We start from the raw sequence: 19,363 nt of genomic DNA, 5'->3' as shown, positions 1-19,363 counted from the left end.
GCAATTGATAATAGATTACACATCAATGAGAAATACATGATTTGGATTTAAATTATATAGTTGTCATGAGAAAATAATCAAAGAATATTCAAATATAAATTATTATTAATGGGAAGATGGTTGGTTTTTGTAATAATTATTTAAGTATTGACTAAAGACACAACACCTAGCTTCTCTCTAAGCATATGTTCAATCTCTTAGATTTTGGAAGCTTTGTCAAATGCTCTAACGAGCTACTGTTTGGATTTGCAGTAGGCCAAACTTAGCTTCCCTTTATTCACTTGATCTCTCAAAAAATGAAATTGTGTCTCAATGTGCTTACTCCTTCCATAAGCCACAAGATTCTTTGCTAAATTTACAAAGATGACTCAAATGTAAATCATCAATTGTATTTGGCCATCATTCTTCAAGTGTAGCTCCTCTAATAATGCTTCAAGCCACAAAGCTGGACAATCTCCATAAGAGTTTGCAATGAACTATGCTTCATAGGACGAGAGTGAAACCATGACGCCAAAGCCTTGCCTAACATAAAAACATATCCTCTTGTGCTCTTTCTGTCTTTTTTATCTTCAAACTAATCAAAATCAAATACCTTCTATTTTGTCTATCCGCATCATCTGAATTGTTTGGAAACAATAGACCATAATCAAGCGTGGTCTTTATGTACCTTAGAGTTCTATTTGCTGCCACAAGATCAGAGGAAATGAGACTCTCCATGAATCTACTGATAAACCCAACTCCATAGGTAATGTTTGGCATGTTATTACACTAGTCTCTTATTTAGAGATCCAACAACATATTTATATAATGTTTCATCAATGGGGTTTCTACCATCATTTTTTTAAAACATCAAATTGTTCTTTACTATAGTTGCAGCTATGTTGCAGTGATACAAATTTAACTTTTTCAATATATCAATGACACACTTCCTTTAGTGTAGCAACTTTCCCTTTCCCGTAGTCACAAATTCAATGCCCAACAAAAAATATGCCGGTATTCCCAGATCATACATTTCGAATTTTGACATCATTTTGGACTTGAAGTCTTGAACATCATTTTATTTAAAGTTATAAATATTTCTTTTATGATAAATAACATTATTCCAATAGAAATTATTGAGTCTCTCAATGAGATATTTTTCTCATATAAAACACATCAACTTTAAAACATAGTTAATAAAAAGGCTAAAATATAACTTTGCTGTCTTGTATAAATTTTTAGTTTGGCAAGTGTAAATATAATAATTTGCTCTCTTCAAATGTCTCAAATCAAAAGGATACTTTTGTTAGTTTTTCATTAATGGTGCCAGTAACATTTCTTACAACTTGTCATTTGTTATTAAGTTGATAAACTAACCAAAGTATCTACTTAATTTAAAGAAAACCCTTTAGAAAAACAAAATTAATTTTTTTTAAATCTAAAAGATTAAATTAATATAAAAGATTCAAACGAGGAATCAAAATTATATTTCCACTTGGACTTATCTCACGTGCCTACCCGTCATGAACTTTTTTCATACCCTTACGTGAATAAAAAAACCTCTTTTATAACCTTTATCATTATTTTTATTTTTTTACTAATAAATTAGTCTTCGTTACAATTTAGTAAAAAAAAAGTCTAACAAATTTAATTATAGGAGTAAATTTGTATTTTCTATTTTTGAAGAAAAATTTCTTACTGTTTCACACTTTTGGGATGATTTTTTTTTTTTTAAGTGGGGATGAATTTTGTTTATTCTTTCTTTTATTTTAAAATTAAATACAAACCATCAGAAAAAATAAAATCGATCAAAACAATAACGTGGTTCCACTCCATTTCTGATCCATAAACCTTTTTGTCACTCCTACCCCGTCGTCACCGCCAATTTCATATTCCCGTTTCGTTCATCTCCGTGTTACCTCGTTCAAGCGCGCTTTTTCTCTCTCTCTCTCTCTAGAAATTTTCCTTTCTCAAAGCCGCACCTCGTCAAACACCGCAATCTCGCTTTCTCCGACGCGATCCGTGTTCAATTTTCCCCAAAATCAGGTCAAATTCTCGCTCGATTCGGAAAATCACCGCAGAATTCGTTCAGACAGCTCAGAAACCTTTGCATTCTTCGATCAGCTGAGCTCATTCTGTTCTTCTTTTTTTGCAGGCACGATGATGGCTGAGGATCTCGGCGTGGAGGCGAAGGAGGCCGCGGTTCGCGAGGTCGCCAAGCTGTTGCCGCTTCCGGAGCTTCTCCAATCGATCTCGTCCATCAAGGCTGATTACATTTCGCGCCAACAGGTTTCAGTTCTATTTGATTTGATCCAGTTAATCATTTTTAATTTTCGTTTTTATTTACTTTTAATTATAATATCTATTGTTGTGCGTTTTTGAATTTGCTATTGATTGTAGTGTGATTTTCTAGCTCCGGTTTGAGCTACTTGGTTGGAACTCCTCTTTTTTTTTGCTAAGTGGACTTTGATTGGATTGCTATAGGTGTTATTGAGTTAATCTTTTAATTTTTGTTTTTATTGTCTTTTAATTATGGTTGCTGTTGCTGTTGCCTTGTGTGTTCAAATTTGTTATTGAGTGTAGTGTGATTTTCTAACTCCGGTTTAAGCTACTTGGAACTCTTTTGTTCAGTGGGTTTTGATTTGATTGCTATATGTGTGGTTTTCATTGGTTATGATGTGACAGTTGAGATATTTGCTTGGAAGGGGATTTATGGATTTTACGTTTTATAGTTTGGATGGAGCAATTTAATAGGGGAATTCATTTTTTTAATGAATTTAAAATGATTCATGATAAAATAGCTTGTTTAGATAGAATATTTGAAAGGAGATTTAATTTTTGGTATTTTTATGAATCATTTTGATTGACTAAAATAGTGGAACTTCAAATTCTCTAAAAAATTATAGAATTTTTTTTTTTTTCAGAGATACTTACTCTAACTCACATTCTTGCTCGCGACTCTTTCTCGCTCAACACTCACAACTACGGGTGACCAAAGTTTTTAGGACCGATATCGACATAAGTTATTTTTCACTGACGTTGGCCGAGGTTTTTCCGGTCAGAATTTTTTTGTATGATGCCAATCAAAATTATTTTTTGTCAATATCGATTAAGATTTTTTTTTAGATGATGTTGGTTAGGGTTATTTTCTCACTGACGTCAGTCATGGGAAATTTTTGCTAACGTCGGCCAAAGATTTTTTTGGTTGCTGTCATCCAGATTTTTTCAGTTGATGTTGACCAATGATTTTTTTGGCTGACGTTGGCTAGATTTTTTCTACTGACATCGGTCATGACTAACTTTTGAGTAGACACTTGTTAGGGTTTCTCAGCCAACGTCAACTAGGTTTTTTCAGCCAACATCAACTAAAGTTATTTTTTAGCCAATATTGGCTAGGGTTATTTTTTAGTCGATGTTAGCTAGGGTGTTTTGGCTGATGTCAACTAGATTTTCTTAACCGACGTCGGTTATAATATTTTTGTTGACATCGACTAGGGTTTTCTGGCTGACATCAGCTAGAGCTATTTTTTAATCACATTAGCTAGGTTTTTTGGTTGATGTTGGCTAGGGTTTTTTTCTGCTAACACCAACTAGGTATTTTTGACCGACATCAGGCATGACTATTTTTAGTCGACATCGACTAGGTTCTTACAATTGACATCCACTAGAGTTTTTTCGGTCGACACCAGTCAGAGCTATTTTTTAGTCAACATCAACCAAGGTTATTTTATAGCTGATGTTGGGTGGGATTTTTTGTCCGACATTGGTTAGGGCTATTTTTTAGCCAACTTCGATTAGGGATTTTTCAGCCAACGTCGACCAATGATATTTTTCAGCCGACATCGGGTAGGTTCTATTGGTCGACATCGACCAAGCTATTTTTTAGCTGATATTGGGTAGATTTTTTTGTCAATGCCTACAAGGATTTTTTAGGCCAACGTTGGCTAAAAATAGCCTTGGTCAATGTCATTTGAAAAGATCCTAACCGGTGTTGGCCAAACAAACCCTAGCCGACGTTGGTAAAAAAATCTAGTCAACATTGGCTGAAAAATAGACTCAACCAACGTTAGTAAAAAAATAGTCCCGACTGATGTCAGCTGACAAATATTTCTAGCATACTTTGACAAAAATAAATCCTATTTGATGTCGATCGAAAAATAGTCTTGATTGATGTCGGTTTAAAACATCACTGGTTGTGGTCAGACAAAACAACCCTAGTTAAAATTATCAATATTTCGTATTTATAAATTATTAAAAATTAAAGATATTTTTTAATTAATATTTTAAAATTAGATTGTGTTTAATTTTTATAAAATTTAATATTAAAATTTCATCTATTTAAAATATAAAATTGAAATTTTGCATATGGAGGAAATTGAATTACCCTATCCAAACAAAGAATTTAAAATGGAAGAAATTTGAATTGATTTATCCAAATAAAAACATTTGAAAAATGAAGGAAATTAAAATCAAAGCAATTCAATTTCTAGACATTTCAAATTCCTTGAAATTTTAAAATTCCTGATCCAAACACAAGGTTATGGAATGGATATTTGGACGTGCCTGTAGTTGTTGATTGTCAAATGATGGATCACTTTGCACTTGTTGGGTAGGAAATGGAATAGGGGTGAGCTACAAGATTTTAAGTGGGGAGTGCTATGCAATTGAATTTTAGAGGAGGGGGCAGATTTTTTTTATTTATGCGTGTTTAAGTGGTTATTTCTTCAAAATTAGTTTAACATACACACCCAAATTATTGATCTTTGTTCCTCTCATTTTTGCCCGAACAAACCATTATACTCACTATAACTTATCTGTGCAACAACTCATATTCTAGTGAATTTTTGTGGGGTATGGTGTTTTAGAGGATAAAATTCTATATATTTGATTCAAAGCTAAGTAGTCAACTATGTCGCTAGCACGACAAATTGTGGGTAGCCTGGAATTTGAAGAGGCACAATGCAAATTGTGGGAGCGTCACAGGTTTGCAGTTGCGGGAAATGCTGTGGCAATTTGCGACTAAATCGTGGAGGTTGTGAACTTCCCAAGCTTTGTACTCTGGATTCACACGATCAACAATTTGATCAATATCCGTGAGATATCGAGGCAGAACAATTGGATTAACAACAAACCGCTGCAGTTTGTGCGATTTGATTACTGGTTTGACATGTTGTTGCTAGTGTAGATAGTTGGAATCGTCGAGTTTCTCGGCGATAGAGGTTGGAAATGAGTGCGAGGAGAAACTCTGTGAAGCGGAAGCCATGGAAGTTGAAGAAGGATATGGAAAATTCGAAGAGAAGAACTTCTACGAAAAATTGGCTCTATATACCATTTTAGACTGAGTGAAAAGAAATAGAGAAAGAAAAATGTAGAGAAAAGAAACTGATATTATTGAATCTGAAAGTTAGTTACAGAGTTAGTTACAAGGGAGTATTTATAGATCTCTAACCCTTCAAACTAAGTACAAAACAGAATTAACAAATAGGGGGGAAAATCTGTTAATAGACTAACAGCTTAACAGCCTGATATTAGTGAGGTGCTGTTAGCAAAAGCTAACAGCCCTTGGAAACTGTTTTCACAGTTATTCTAACATATACCCTAATATCCAATGTCCTTCCTAGTCTTTCTTTACCTCTTTTCAAGGGGTTAAAAACCAGAAATCTAACCTTTTCACTGGGTGGGTAATACCCCTCTTTGGTGCATTTCCCAAGACTTTTCCATCTTCTTATTCTGCACAATGCTCCCGTATTTCACTTTTTTTCTACATCCAATGCTAATGTGTCTTGGGATTAACATTTTTTAGAAATCTGAAAGTCATTGATATCTCTGAACTACAAAAAAACCTTTTGGTTTTTCTGAAAAATGTCAATTCACTCCTAACCAAGACTGGAAGAGTTGGTCTATTGATTCTTCATGATCCTTTAATGGGTAAATAAGATTTCCAATTCTCACTTCATCCCCTAATAGAGAATCTTTTCTATTGGATAAGCCAATTTGGAAATTAATTGTTCCTTTTAAAGTTAAATTTTTAATTTGGACTGCTGTTCTTAACCGGATTAATACCAATGACATGCTCCAAATTTGAAGACCCCCTAACTACAGTATCACCTAATTTTTGTGTTATGTGTATATTGAGTTTTAAAATTGCTTCTCTTTTTTTTTTTTTTTGCACCCAGCTGGGTTCCATCTTTGGTATACTCTGCTGTGGTGGGTGAAGGATGGGTCTGTCCCAAGGATCTTCAGTGTTTCTTGTTCGTTATTTAGAGGCTTTGGCACCAATAGAGATGCTAAAAGGCTTTGGAGGTTTTCTCAGTTTGTGATAGTTTGGTGTATATGGTTGGAAACAAAATCTTGAATTTTCACTGGTTGAGTTCTACTAACTTTGGATTTCATTTGGGACAGAGTGGTTCTTCTAGCTTCTTTGTGGAGTCATGACAAAGGTCTCTTTCAGGGGATGTGTTTGGCAGATATACAGGGAGATTAGCTTGCTTGACTTCATGTTAGTTTATGTTCTTTTCTCTTTTGGTGTAATTTTTAGCTGTAGTAGATATCTTATCCTAATCCCTTCGTATTTCTCCTCTCTTTCTCAATAATATCCTTTTTTTTAATTAAAAAATGTAGGTTGTTTGAAATGACTGGTTTCATTATGTAAAATGTAGAAACCCTCTGGGTCCACCACTAGAGAAGAAGAAAGTTGGATGAAATATTTTTCAAATGTTTTTGGTTTCTTTTCTTCTTGGCTACTGAGTAGGATGGCATGTGTGGAGGAGGTGGTATCACATGGCAATGAATACCTCATTTCATTAACTTCATTGGTCATACAATAGTCTTACATAACATAAAAACATGAAAAGAAAATATAGAAGGAAGAGCTATCAAAATTTCAAATTGACATTTTTATCATGTTCTTAATCAACAATTTTTTTAAATGAATCCTGGAAACAGAAAATATAAAAGGAAGGTCTCTCTGCTTGTGTGCCACATCAAAAACAGAGGACTGACACAATCAAGATCATGATCGACATCAGAAAGGTATCACGGAGGGATCTGAGGATTAGCTACAAAGCGATTGAGTCCAAGTGCGGAGATCGCTGGCTCAATTTGTTGTCACCAGAGTAAAAAATTCTTATTGTTCAACTTTTCTGTGATTTGAAGCAAAAAATTTGTCGTAACTGACGAAGCTGGGACGTCTTGATTCATCGGAATCTAATTGACTGTAATCGCGCCAATGGTGTTCGGAATCGTGCCAGAATTGATCGGAATTTCAGAGTAGAATGGAATCTCAGAGTTGATTGGAATTTCACTGGTTGGAACTGCACCGGTGTTAACCAGAGTTGCACCAGAATTTGCGGAAGCCATGAGAATGGATCAGAAAGTTCTGAAACCATGTAGAGAAGATATAAGGGAGAAGAAGGAGAGAAAAGGGATTTGTATTATTGACGTAGAAGGAAATACAAAGCCACTGAGATCTCTTACAAGAGTGGTATTTATACTGCTGAGATTCAGTTGTAACTGAAAACTAACTAAACCAGAGTTAGTTACTCATATACACTTACATACATCTACCATTTCCATAAATGGCAAATCCAGGACCTTCATTCAGTGGGATCAATTTATTTAAAAAATAAAAAAATAATTATTATTATCATACATTTGAAAATAAAGACAAATATTAAAATCAAGTGCAGTGAGATGAAAAGGAAATGAAACGTCCAACTAAATAAAGAGTAAAAGTACCTAGTGAGCTGGAAAAAGAACAAAACATAAGAAAAAAACATAGTCAATAAAAAGCAAAATTTGACAACAACTGAAAAATTGAGAGTAGTGGGTTCAAATTTTAAAAATAGGGGGAGCAATAAGATAACAACAGTAGGATATATTTATATTTTCTCAAAGTCTGGGGTGCATCTGCACCCCCTCAATTATACTTGGGTCCACCATTTCTCCCCATACCCGACTAAGTAGGAGCCTTGAGTATTGGGCTGCCTTTTTCAAGATTTTTTTTTAAAAATAATTGAGAGACATAAATTTTACTCAGTTTGAAATTGATTTATATTTCTAATTATGATGATGATGTTGTGTGTTTTTGGTCTTCATTAAATATTTAAATACTTGTGTAATTTTATGTAGTTTGATACTCATTGGTTGAACTAGTGGTGCATTGCCTCAAACTCAGTACCTCTCCTGAGTTAATTTCCAGTTTGACTTTTATAACAGTAACCTATGTATAGTCTAATGCCTATATGTAATAATCTTGTTTGTAACAACATTTACAATTATTGGATCATGTATGGTGTCTCCGTCATTCATTAATGTTGCAGCTATTTTATTCAGAATATAAGGAGCTACCAATTCTATGTGCTTATATTTTGCTTTATTTTTCAGGCCAATGATGCACAGCTTAGTACAATGGTTGCCGAACAGGTAATTTTTTCTTTTCAATTAACTAAATATGAACTGTTTAGATGGCGGTTGCATATGAATGGTTTTTATAAATCTATTGTTGCCTCTTTCCCCTTGCCAAACCCCACTAAACATAAATTTTTTTCACTGAAACTGAAGAATAGGTTATAGTAATAATTTTTCATGACTTTGACAACAGGGATTTAGGTGAGATCTCAACCGATGCTCTGACGTTATTTTGTCTAGATTTCCTTTAACTTGCTCTTGATATTGAATTAACTGAGGCACCAAATCTCATATCTTCATATGCTTTGCCCAAAATACTACTGCAGGTTGAGCAGTCACAGGCAGGACTAAAATCGCTCTCCTTCTCTGAGAAGACAATAAATCAGCTTCGTGAAAACTTTGTCTCCATTGAGAAGTATGATAGAATTGAGATGGACTGAAACTGTTATCACCTATTAGAGGGTGGTTATTTTCTCTTGTGTAAACTGTAAACTGTAAACTTACCATTGACTTTTTTTCCATTTGAACTGACTTTGATTTTCTGATTTCTTGATGCATCAGTTTATGTCAGGAATGCCAAACATTAATTGACAACCATGATCAGATAAAGATACTTAGCAATGCAAGAAATAACTTAAACACAACCTTGAAGGTGCATTTCCATCCTTGATTAAAAGGCTAATTGTCTAATACTCATTCTACTGCTTCATAGTTAAGAGTTGTTATTTAGAACTTTCTCCCTCCCACTTTTTTGCAGTAGTATTGAGCTTGCTATCTACAACTATTACAAAATGGATCTTTCACTTTATACCCTGCATAATCATGGTTAAAGTAGAAGATGCAGTTATGTATTGAGAGGGTATCCCCTCAAATGCTGCCTTCATTGTGTCAAACATTTATAATTTAGTTAATTTTTCTTTGTTAGAAACTTAGAATGGGATTGATACAACCTGCAAATTTCAGTCATTTGGCCTCATTTTGAATAAACATGGTTGGAACCTAGTTGTAATTTTTCTTTGTTAGAAACTTAGAATGGGATTGATACAACCTGCAGATTTCAGTCATTTGGCCTCATTTTGAATAAACATGGTTGGAACCTAGTTGTACACTTATACTGGTATGTGCATATCCTGTCTTTATGGTTTTGGCTTGTTTCTTTATGTTCTGATAGGATGTTGAAGGTATGATGTCTATCTCTGATGAGGCAGCCGAGGCTCGGGATTCTTTGAGTGATGACAAAGAAATCGTCAACACTTACGAGGTAAAGCTGGTCTTACTTATAGTGTAAAATATTTGTTTTTATTTATTTATTTGTTATAAAACATCTTATGTTTGTCCAAATCTCAACTACATTTCAAACTTTATTTTCCATTTTATCTTACTTTTACAAATTTTGCAGAGGTTAACAGCTTTGGATGGAAAACGAAGGTTTGCTTTAGCAGCTGCTGGATCTCACAAGGAAGAGATTGGAAGGCTAAGGTCTGTGTCTTCTTTGGTGCACTGTCACATTCATTGGCTGGGTGAGCAAGAATCCTGAGGGGGGGGCGGGGGACTGCCGCAGATTTTGGAATGAGAATTTCAATCTGCATAAGCCCCCATCTTTTAGTTATGTAATGACTCACTAATTTTCTTAGTCAGCAGTATATACATGCATCATCCACAATTGTAAGATGGTATCAGAGTCTATCCTAGATCTGTTAACGGGTCACCTACCATATTACCTATGCACTAAGCCCAAAAGTGGTAGGTGTGAGGGGGTGTATTAGGTAAAAATCCAAGTCTTACATCGGCTATAGATAGTATCAAGATAAAGTATATGAGGGCGGGGGGGGACAACTCTCACCTTACAAGCCACTTTTGTAGGGCTGAGTTAGGCCCAAATGCAAATCTTAAGAAAATTATAATTAATGGTGTTGGAGGGATTTGAGGAACCTTAAGTGAGATGTTAAGCACTATGTTGCATTAAGAAGTTTTAGAAGAGTATTCTACTGGCTGGAAGTTTTTGTGTATTCTATAAAAAAAGTTAATTTAAGCAGTTTATCTCTTAATGTTTTTATCCTCTGGGTACCTTGTGTATTATATTTGTATGTGTTTTGTGTTGTCAAGTCCACATAGGGGTATGACAATATCAAAACTACTTAATTAATAGATTTTAAATCCAAGCAAAATTCCTTCACACTATGAAATATTATGTGATAAAAATGAACTAACAATGTGGAATTTGCTAAAAATTACTGTTATTGGTTTGGCACCAAGAACAAATGTTGATAACTCTTGATCAAATGCAACAATAGCTATGAAGAAAAGCTTATGGCCATCAGGAGCATGTGTCATTTGATTGAACTGCAAATGCAGTGCAGTCTTTAAAATTTATTTTTGCAATTGAAAATTTAGTATATCAATAATAGGTCAAATTTCTGTTCTTTTGTTGCATCAGTCTAGCCTCCCCACATGTGTAAAGGTATCTAGTATGTACTAGACTACTTGTTCTGCATGTCTCTTTTGTTAATTTGTTTTATGCTGGGCTTATAGGGACCACTGGATCATTGATTTGTGTTGAAGATATGATTTGATCACTATAATTAGGGAATATTGTCATTAATAGTCTTGATTATGTTTCCCTAAATTTTATTGTCATTCAATTATAAATAAGAGTATACATGTGTGATACAATACACAATTACAGTAAACCTTTTCTATAATTTGAAATTCCTATCCACTCATTACTAAAGCCTTTATTTATTTTATTGGTTGAGCCTGTTAATGGCCATTAATCATCAAATTTGGTGATTTAACTAGTGTTGTGATACACGAGCTCCTATTAAAATACAAGGGTTAAGTACTAGCATTGTGTTTATTGAAGATGACATGCCTTGTATGCTTTTGAAACTTGAAACTATTTGAAAGATGACCACATAAAGTTATTTATGTTGAGATATGTGATTAATGAATTTGTTTCATAATTTATCTTATAATTTTAAGGCTAAGTATCTATTTTTCCATATCTTGTGTATATGTCTCAGAGAATATTTTGAAGATGTAGATCGAACTTGGGAGACCTTTGAGAAAACGCTATGGGGCCACATTTCCAATTTTTATAAACTCTCCAAAGAAAGGTCTGTGCCATGTTTTGAACATAAACATCTCAAATAACATTGCATGTTGTTCCGTTGATGCTGCTCCACTTAATTTCTATTGAGTGTGCTACTTGGTGTTTGAAACTGTTACATTTTCTATTGAGTTTAGTTTGCACATTTGAGTCATTTTTGTTTACTTATTTGTTGGAATTTTTAGGCTTGGGGATATCAGTCACCTTGTCTGCCATCATAAAAGTCTTAGATTTTGCTTTAATAATATATTAAAATTAATACGTAATCTTTATCATAGTAGTCAATCCTGAATAGCGGTGCGGAGCAGTTGACACTAAAAATGGGATAGCAGATAGCAGGATTACCACTATTCTAAATGTTTTTTTTATATCTATTGAATAATTTATACTTTATATATCTATAAAAGCTCAAAAAGAGAAAATTTACTTAATTATGTAGTAGTGATCATTAATGATAAAAACTCAATACTGAAACAAAACATAAAGTTGATAGCTATGAAAGTTAAAGAAATAAAGTGCTTCAAGCCTGTAAAAAAATTAAGCATTTCCAAGATTCTGGTTGAAAAATATTTGATATTTATTAGAAGCTTTCAATTATTTTTAAAAATATATATTACATCATTTTTGTAGCAAACTTTCAAGTTAATTTTTGTAAGTTATAAGTCATTACATTAATCTTTCAAAAATCTTGATACTAAACTAGTTTTATTTTGTAAAAAAAAATGATAGTTTTATTTAAAATTTCATTATATTACCCTTTTAAAATTTTTATAAGTAGAATAGTTTCTCAAAATTTAATTTATATTAAATTAGTTCTTTAAAAATTTAAAATAGCATCATATTCATCATTATGTTGACGAAACTTGTGAAAAATTAATATATTAATGATTAGATAATAGATAGTTAAAAAACTATTTAATAGTAATGTTTTTGTAAAAAATATTATAGTGATGCATAAAATTTTAGAAATATTTATAATAAATATTATTTTAATTTTTGTTTCTCTAATAAATGCTTTCAAGAATATACTTATTAATTTTTTTAATTAGAAAATCAGACCAATGCGGCAACACCATCATGTTCATGTGTGTGACGGAAAATTAGTAACATCCGCAGCAGTGGCCTGGCTTATAAGTCCTAAAATCCTAATTCATTGCTGCATCCATTGTGAGAGATAGTGTCAAAGTGAAGTAGAGACTAGAGGGGGAAAGGGAAATGGCATCTTTAGTGTCACAGTCCTCACGGACGAGAAACCGCTATAGGAGCGGGATTGCGTCTGACCCTGAGATGTAGATCCTCCGAGGCTCATTAGCATGACATACTTTTCTTCTTTGAACCGGGGTTTGAAACCAAATTATCCTCAGGAGGATAAATAGGGCTATTTAGGTGAGATCCAATGTAGATTCAACTTTCTCTTCACTCGTGGAATCTAGAGCTTTGCCGTGCCGAGATCTCGGCCACCTCACCAAACCGAGAGGAAACAACATTTGCATAGATTTAGGTGAGATCCAATGCATATCCAACTTTCTCTTCACTCGTGGGATCCAAGTGATACAGGGCTCTTCTGTGTTGGGATTGCGGCCACTCCTACCGCTTCACCAAACTGAGATGCGAAAACGTTTGCATAGTGGCTCACCAGTGCTTTACTTTGCTCCACCGCTATTGCGCCTGTTATGACTGCTATTGACTACTATGATCTTTATTATATTAAAGAATCACTTTTTTGAATGTACATGGAATGCTGGTGTAATGCCCTCCTTAGTTGGGTGATATACTCTTGAGCAGGGATGAATGCTGGGGAAGTTGTTTGTTTGTGCTTGGTAAGAAATTTGAAAATAAAAGAATGAAAATCTGGTGGTTAGAACTTACAATTTATATTCCATATCTTCTGCAAAGTTGGATTTGTTGTGTTGTTAAACATAAAGTATATGCTTTGATTGTGGTATTATCCGCAACTCTTTTTTAATTATTCTTTTTTCTTCTTTGCAGCCCACAGACTTTAGTTCGTGCTGTACGGTATGTTGTTGATAGTCAATTTCACTTTTTTTTTCCCCACTCAGTTCATTCCCTTCATCTTGTTTCAGATGGTAGGTTGGAGGATTGGAAATTATAGATGATTGGTTGGATGATTGGAAATTCTAATCAGCCTGTAGAGGAGTTTACTCTTTCTAAAAATAATGTAATCTTATTTTCCCTTTGTTTTTCATATTCCAGGGTTGTTGAAATGCAAGAGATCCTTGATCAACAGATTGCAGAAGAAGCAGCTGAGGCTGAAGGGGATGGTGCAATGGCATCAGTTGCAAATCCTCGTAACAACGGCATGTATGTTATAATATTTTTTGTGATATTGAAAATCTATGACAATGGAAACAACAACCCTTGCTGCCATCTTGTTATATGATTTACTTGATAGTTTTACTGCATTTACTTTATATACTGCATTTGGGAAATCCTTTAAACAATTTAGGGATGCACTCAATTTCTCAAAATGGCATGTTTTATTTATGCATCTCTTTCCTTCCTTCAATAAAAGAACTTTGAGACTATTACTTCTATTAAAAATCATTTCATCTTTAGTTGGAAACTATTTCTTGATACCTTTTTCATATTCAATCTTGATTGTCGTGCAATCCACCATTATATGGTGGCTGTTTGGCCTATTCCATGGGGCTTTGTTTTCCATTGACAGCAGTGCTACTAACTTGCTAAGTCAATAGCACAATCCATTTGTTAGTAGCAATGCCACATATAAAATATTGTCAGAAAGATTATCCATATTTATTATGCAGTTTAGAATTTTCACATTCATTCCCATGCAACAAAAAATTGTCTTATTTCTCTCTGTTATACCTGCTTGTTTGGTCATGACTCATTGGTCTTATGCTTAGATTTTTATTGTGGATATTTCCCAACATTTTTATCTCTTCTTATGGTCAGCCTGGTATGGGCATAGAAATAGGGTGAAAAACTTATGTATTATTTTACAATACTATTTTTACTAATGAACCATTCCATAAATTTTTTACCCCAAACCAACCTGATCTGTCAGAAGAATCCCCCCAACTCTGTTTCATTACTCAAAATTCTGTTGATGCTGGTAATTACAGAAAATCTACAAGTTCAATGGCTTCTTCAAAAAATTTAATGCAGCAAAAATTGAAGGTTCAGGGGAAAGGCTATAAGGATAAATGCTATGAGCAAATAAGGAAGACTGTAGAAGGACGGTTTAACAAGCTTCTCAATGAGGTTAATTGATCTTACTGTTCTACATGTTCCCTCTCCTGCTACAAATATACAAAATATGAAGACACCCACCTACTGCCCTCATGAGAATATGCTATTCTTTATGCAACTCACTGTTAATTTAATTTATGAATCAGCTTGTGTTTGAGGACCTGAAAGCAGCTTTAGAGGCAGCACGAGCGGTATGTTAGACTAAATTTTAAGCTTCTGATCTTTTACTTTTGGTTTTCCCCACCGGGACTAAATATTTGTTTTACTTTTGTTTTCCTTTCTGCTATCCTACTTCAGTTGATTACTTCTTTCATATGATAATAGAAGGACCATCATGCGCGCTAGTATTTGTATGGGAGAGAAACTAAAGATATTTTTTTAATGCTAATGTAGAGTCTGTGGTATGGTATATGACTTGATCACTATTTAGCTAATCGTAGCTGGAACTTGGAACCATGAATGGGACCAGGATCTTGTCTCAAACAATGGAGAACATAAATAGTTGTTCTGTGCTGTTCTCTTTGTGTTGTACCTTGTGTGTATCAAACACACCCTTAATCTATGAAGGGGAAGGGCTTCCATATCCCATTTTAAATTTTAAATGCTGTAACTGTATCTCCTCCGTAACCCTTTTAAAGCTGTTAGTCATACAAGGGCAATGCTAGAATCCTGTTTCACTTATTATATTCATATTTGTACAAGTTGATATATTATTGAGTGGATAATTATATGCTATCATTGTAATCTCATCAGCAAATGTTAGTTGTTAGTATTGTTATTATTTAATCTCGCTTTGAATACGTAAATTATCTTTCACCCTCTTCTCCCTCTCCCTGTCACTTTTTTGAAGTGCTGAAGTCAATAATACCAACTGGTTAATGCAACAAAGTCATATCCCATAATCCTTCTCGTGATCTCTTATTTACAGTATAATTGTTACTATAATTTACTCAAAATATTATACCATTTGCAGTTTCCTTTACTTGAGATTCACTTTCATTCCCTATTACTGATGGAACCTTGTTTCTTTTGTGGCATATAGATTGGGGAAGAGCTTGGAGATGTCTATGACTATGTAGCTCCCTGCTTTCCTCCAAGGTTTTCTCTATATTGAGTATACTACTTTTTAATCTTCACAGCTTTTGGACTGGCTTCTCTATGAAACACATCCTAAACCCATGTTTGAGCCTATCCGAGTCAAACTACACATTTCACTTAATCTAAGGAAGGGATTATTGGTAGAGGGGTTCTTTATGTACATGTTTTATTTGTTCTAATTCATTTTCTAATTCTGGCAGATACGAAATATTCCAATTAATGGTAAATCTGTACACTGAGAGATTTATTCAGATGCTAAGATTGCTTAGCGACAGGGCGAATGAATTAACAAACATTGAGATATTAAAGGTATTTCTCTGAAGTTATTATTTATGTATAACTTGTCACATACTTAGAAGTCAGAATGCCATATTCTCCCTAGATAAAGGTGAGCCAGCCTTAGATTTTCCAATTCTGTAGCATATGGGAAATTAAGTTACTAGCTTTCCAATTCATCTGTATTACAGACTACGTTGTGATGTGATGTTAACATAGAAAGGATCAGATAAGTCACTTACAGGTTAAGAATGGAATTTTTTATTGCAATTCTCTCTTGTTCCGGGGTCTGAACTTGGATCCTAGAGTCAGTTTTGGTAAGAATTACAGTTAAAGTCTCAATTCCTGGATTAGAGAGCCCTGGCCCCACTCTCTAGTCTTTACTTTCTTACAATTTGTTGTACCCTGCACTCCTCACCCACTCCCTTTTATTCTGTTATCTTTCCATTTTTTCTTATCTACTTCAGCTCGAAGTCCTCAACAACTTAGCTGTCACTAACAGAAACCGACTCAGTCTCTATTCTTTATATTCTCCCTGATTTCACCTAACATACAACAAATGGGCTCAGAGAGATATATCCATGGCTGGGAAGATCACCCTTATAAACTCTGTCCTCAATGCTCTCCCAATTTATCTCCTCTCCCTTTTTAAAATACCTCAAAAGATAGTCCAAAGGCTGATATGCCTCCAAAGGAATTTTCTGTGGGGTGGAGACAATGATCATAAAAAAATTCCTTGGGTGAAATGGGCTGATATTTGTTTGCCTAAGACTGATGGGGGTTTGGGGATAAAGGATATTTCTAAATTTAATGTAGCTTTGATGGGAAGATGGATATGGGCTTTTGCATCTGATCAGCAACAGCTTTGGGTCAGAATTATAACCTCAAAATATGGTGGTTGGTCAGAATTCCAAAATGGTAGAGACAAAAGGGGTTATTCCCACTGGTGGAGAGACATTAGGAATCTGTATCATCAGTCGGACCGCAGTATTTTTAAAGACAACTTGTCTTGGAAGGTTGGGTGTGGGGAAAATATTAAATTCTGGACAGATAATTGGCTAGGGGAACAATACACTCTTCAGCAGAATTATTACCTTTTATAGTGTCAGAGAGATGAGAGAGAGTGAGAGGATAGAGAGTGTGCCAGTGAGAGAGAGTGAGTGGACCACCGTGAGGAGGGGGAAGGGGAGACAGCGAGAGAGACAAAGAGATGGAGAGGATCCTAGACTAAACTACGCATCGGCAAGGACAGGATTTCTACACAAGTATCACACCTCAAGCTGGAGGGAGAAGCGAGATATCACTACATACTACTTCACACGTTTCCCTGACCATACAACGGCGAAAGATCTCTGGACCTACTTCAAGAAATGGGGTGACGTAAGGGAGATTTTCATCCCTAATCACAGGAACCAAGGGGGAAGAAGATATGGTTTCGCTAGGTTCAAGGACGTACTGGACGAACACGAACTTGCAAGGAAGCTGGATAATCTCATCATAGATGGCCTAAAGTTGTATGTGAATCTCCCAAAGTATGGGAGACGAAAAATGGGGTCTGAACAGCATGTTGACAAACTGAAGACCAAACAAGAAGGACACAGCACAGAGGGGAGGAATGAACGTCACAAGCCAACAATGTTTAGAACTGAGCACAAGACATATGCGGAGGTCACAGCTAACAACAACCCAATGGTTGTTGGACAGAGAAGGCAACCCCGACCAACATACAGTGGACAAACACAGTCACAGTCGACGATACAATTGCAAGTAGACTGGGGGAAGAAGGAATGGCTTAAAGAAGCATGGGTTGGACGCCTTGAGAAGGCAAATGATTTTGAAAGAGTTGAAGACGAGATAACGTGGGAGCTAGGACTGAACGTAGTGCCGAAATATATCGGCAACGATATGGTTCTAATACTTGGGCTCTCGGACAGCAAGACACGGAAGCTCCAACATTTGTTCCACTCGTTAGAGAAATGGAACCCGAACATGAAGCCAGGATACAGGGTGATATGGGCCCAATGCCTGGGGGTTCCACTACAGGTATGGGACACCGACAACATTCGAAAGATTGTGGCTGCCGTCGGTGATCTAATCGATGTCGACGACGACTTTGAAGAGCTGACACGGCTGGACAGGGCGAGAGTCCTCATAAGAACTCCATGGAGACCCCTACTTCAGCACACAGTTGTCGCGACTATTGACGGAGCAGAGCACCATATAGCTATCGTAGAAGAAGGGGCGGTCAACGGCAGCACACAGAATCGTCGAGCCAATAGTGAATCAATCATGTCGGAGGACGTCCAGTCGGAAGATATTGACATTGACTCCGTCGGCGTGGCACCGTCAATAAATCTCGGCTTCTTCAACTTGCTGAAAGGCACCGCCGGCGAAGGGGGGGACGGCGGAGAAGAAAATGCTCTTTACGGGCCTTTAACTGAGAGTCCGTTCCTGGTCAAAAGCTCGACGGACATTGTCCAACAGAAAGTGGAGATAATCCGGAGACCACAGCAACGCACGCGACCCGAAAAACCCCAACAACCATCTGCAGAGATGACAGAAGATACACAAAAGAAGGAAGTAGAAGGGAGCAGAAGGAAGATGTCAGGGACAGAGAGTGCTGAAGAGGAAATGAGTGTTGGGTCAGATCGAGGATACGAGACCGACGTCCTTGAAGCTGTGAATGGAAATATTAAGCTGAACAAGAAAGAGGATGTGGAAGATTTCAATCAGATAACATTTTTTTAGCAGATGACTTTTTATAGAGAGATGAGAGAATGAGAGAGAGAGTCAGAGCTAGTGAGCAAGAGGGAGAGAGAGAGAGAGGAAGAGAGAGTGGGAGAGAGAGAGGGAGAGATAGACGAAAGGAGACAATGAGGGAGAGAGGCCGTAGTAGGGTCAGAGACAACCAAAGAGTGAGAGTAAACAGTCCACACTCACACAGATGGCGCAAATATGGAAGGAGAGACGATTTCGAAGCAAACACTACCTACAAAGTGGAAGAAGAGCAGCGCGGGATTCAAACCAACCAACACCAGGGCTCATGGACTCAAGTGAAGGGAAGGAGAAAGGCTCGTACGAAGCCCCAATCGGCACAGGGAAAGGATATAGCTGGTCAACACGACTATTACCAGAACACCACTCGTGGAAGGGGATCACCATCATCGTGGAGGGACAGATCAGACATCACCTCTTTCTATTTCTCCCATTTTCCTGATTATGTTCGCGAAAAAGACCTCTGGAAGATTTTCCAGGAGT

At 35.8% G+C, this 19,363-nt stretch overlaps 1 protein-coding gene across 3 annotated transcripts in view; it reads left to right on the top strand.

Annotated features, from left to right (window-relative positions):
• The first annotated feature begins 1,794 nt into the window (after positions 1–1,794).
• LOC114417402 (exocyst complex component SEC6-like) overlaps positions 1,795–19,363 on the top strand; it is a 30,696-nt gene continuing 13,127 nt past the window's right edge. Inside the window, exons 1-14 of one of the 3 annotated variants that reach the window (XM_028382590.1) lie at positions 1,795–2,025; positions 2,135–2,268; positions 8,365–8,403; positions 8,715–8,803; positions 8,950–9,040; positions 9,560–9,649; positions 9,788–9,867; positions 11,412–11,504; positions 13,487–13,513; positions 13,712–13,819; positions 14,605–14,743; positions 14,878–14,922; positions 15,774–15,829; positions 16,030–16,138. In XM_028382590.1, coding sequence (XP_028238391.1) covers positions 2,140–2,268; positions 8,365–8,403; positions 8,715–8,803; positions 8,950–9,040; positions 9,560–9,649; positions 9,788–9,867; positions 11,412–11,504; positions 13,487–13,513; positions 13,712–13,819; positions 14,605–14,743; positions 14,878–14,922; positions 15,774–15,829; positions 16,030–16,138 — 1,095 coding nt within the window. In that variant the 5' untranslated portion in view covers positions 1,795–2,025; positions 2,135–2,139. Of the gene's footprint in view, positions 2,026–2,134; positions 2,269–6,381; positions 6,479–8,364; positions 8,404–8,714; positions 8,851–8,949; positions 9,041–9,559; positions 9,650–9,787; positions 9,868–11,411; positions 11,505–13,486; positions 13,514–13,711; positions 13,820–14,604; positions 14,744–14,877; positions 14,923–15,773; positions 15,830–16,029; positions 16,139–19,363 lie in introns of those variants that run through there. The other 2 variants (XM_028382599.1, XM_028382608.1) reach the window with 2 other exon arrangements.

Source organism: Glycine soja, chromosome 1 (genome assembly GCF_004193775.1).
Source record: "Glycine soja cultivar W05 chromosome 1, ASM419377v2, whole genome shotgun sequence".
In the NCBI taxonomy this organism is placed as follows: domain Eukaryota; kingdom Viridiplantae; phylum Streptophyta; class Magnoliopsida; order Fabales; family Fabaceae; genus Glycine; species Glycine soja.
This window is presented reverse-complemented; position numbering and strand designations above follow the sequence as displayed.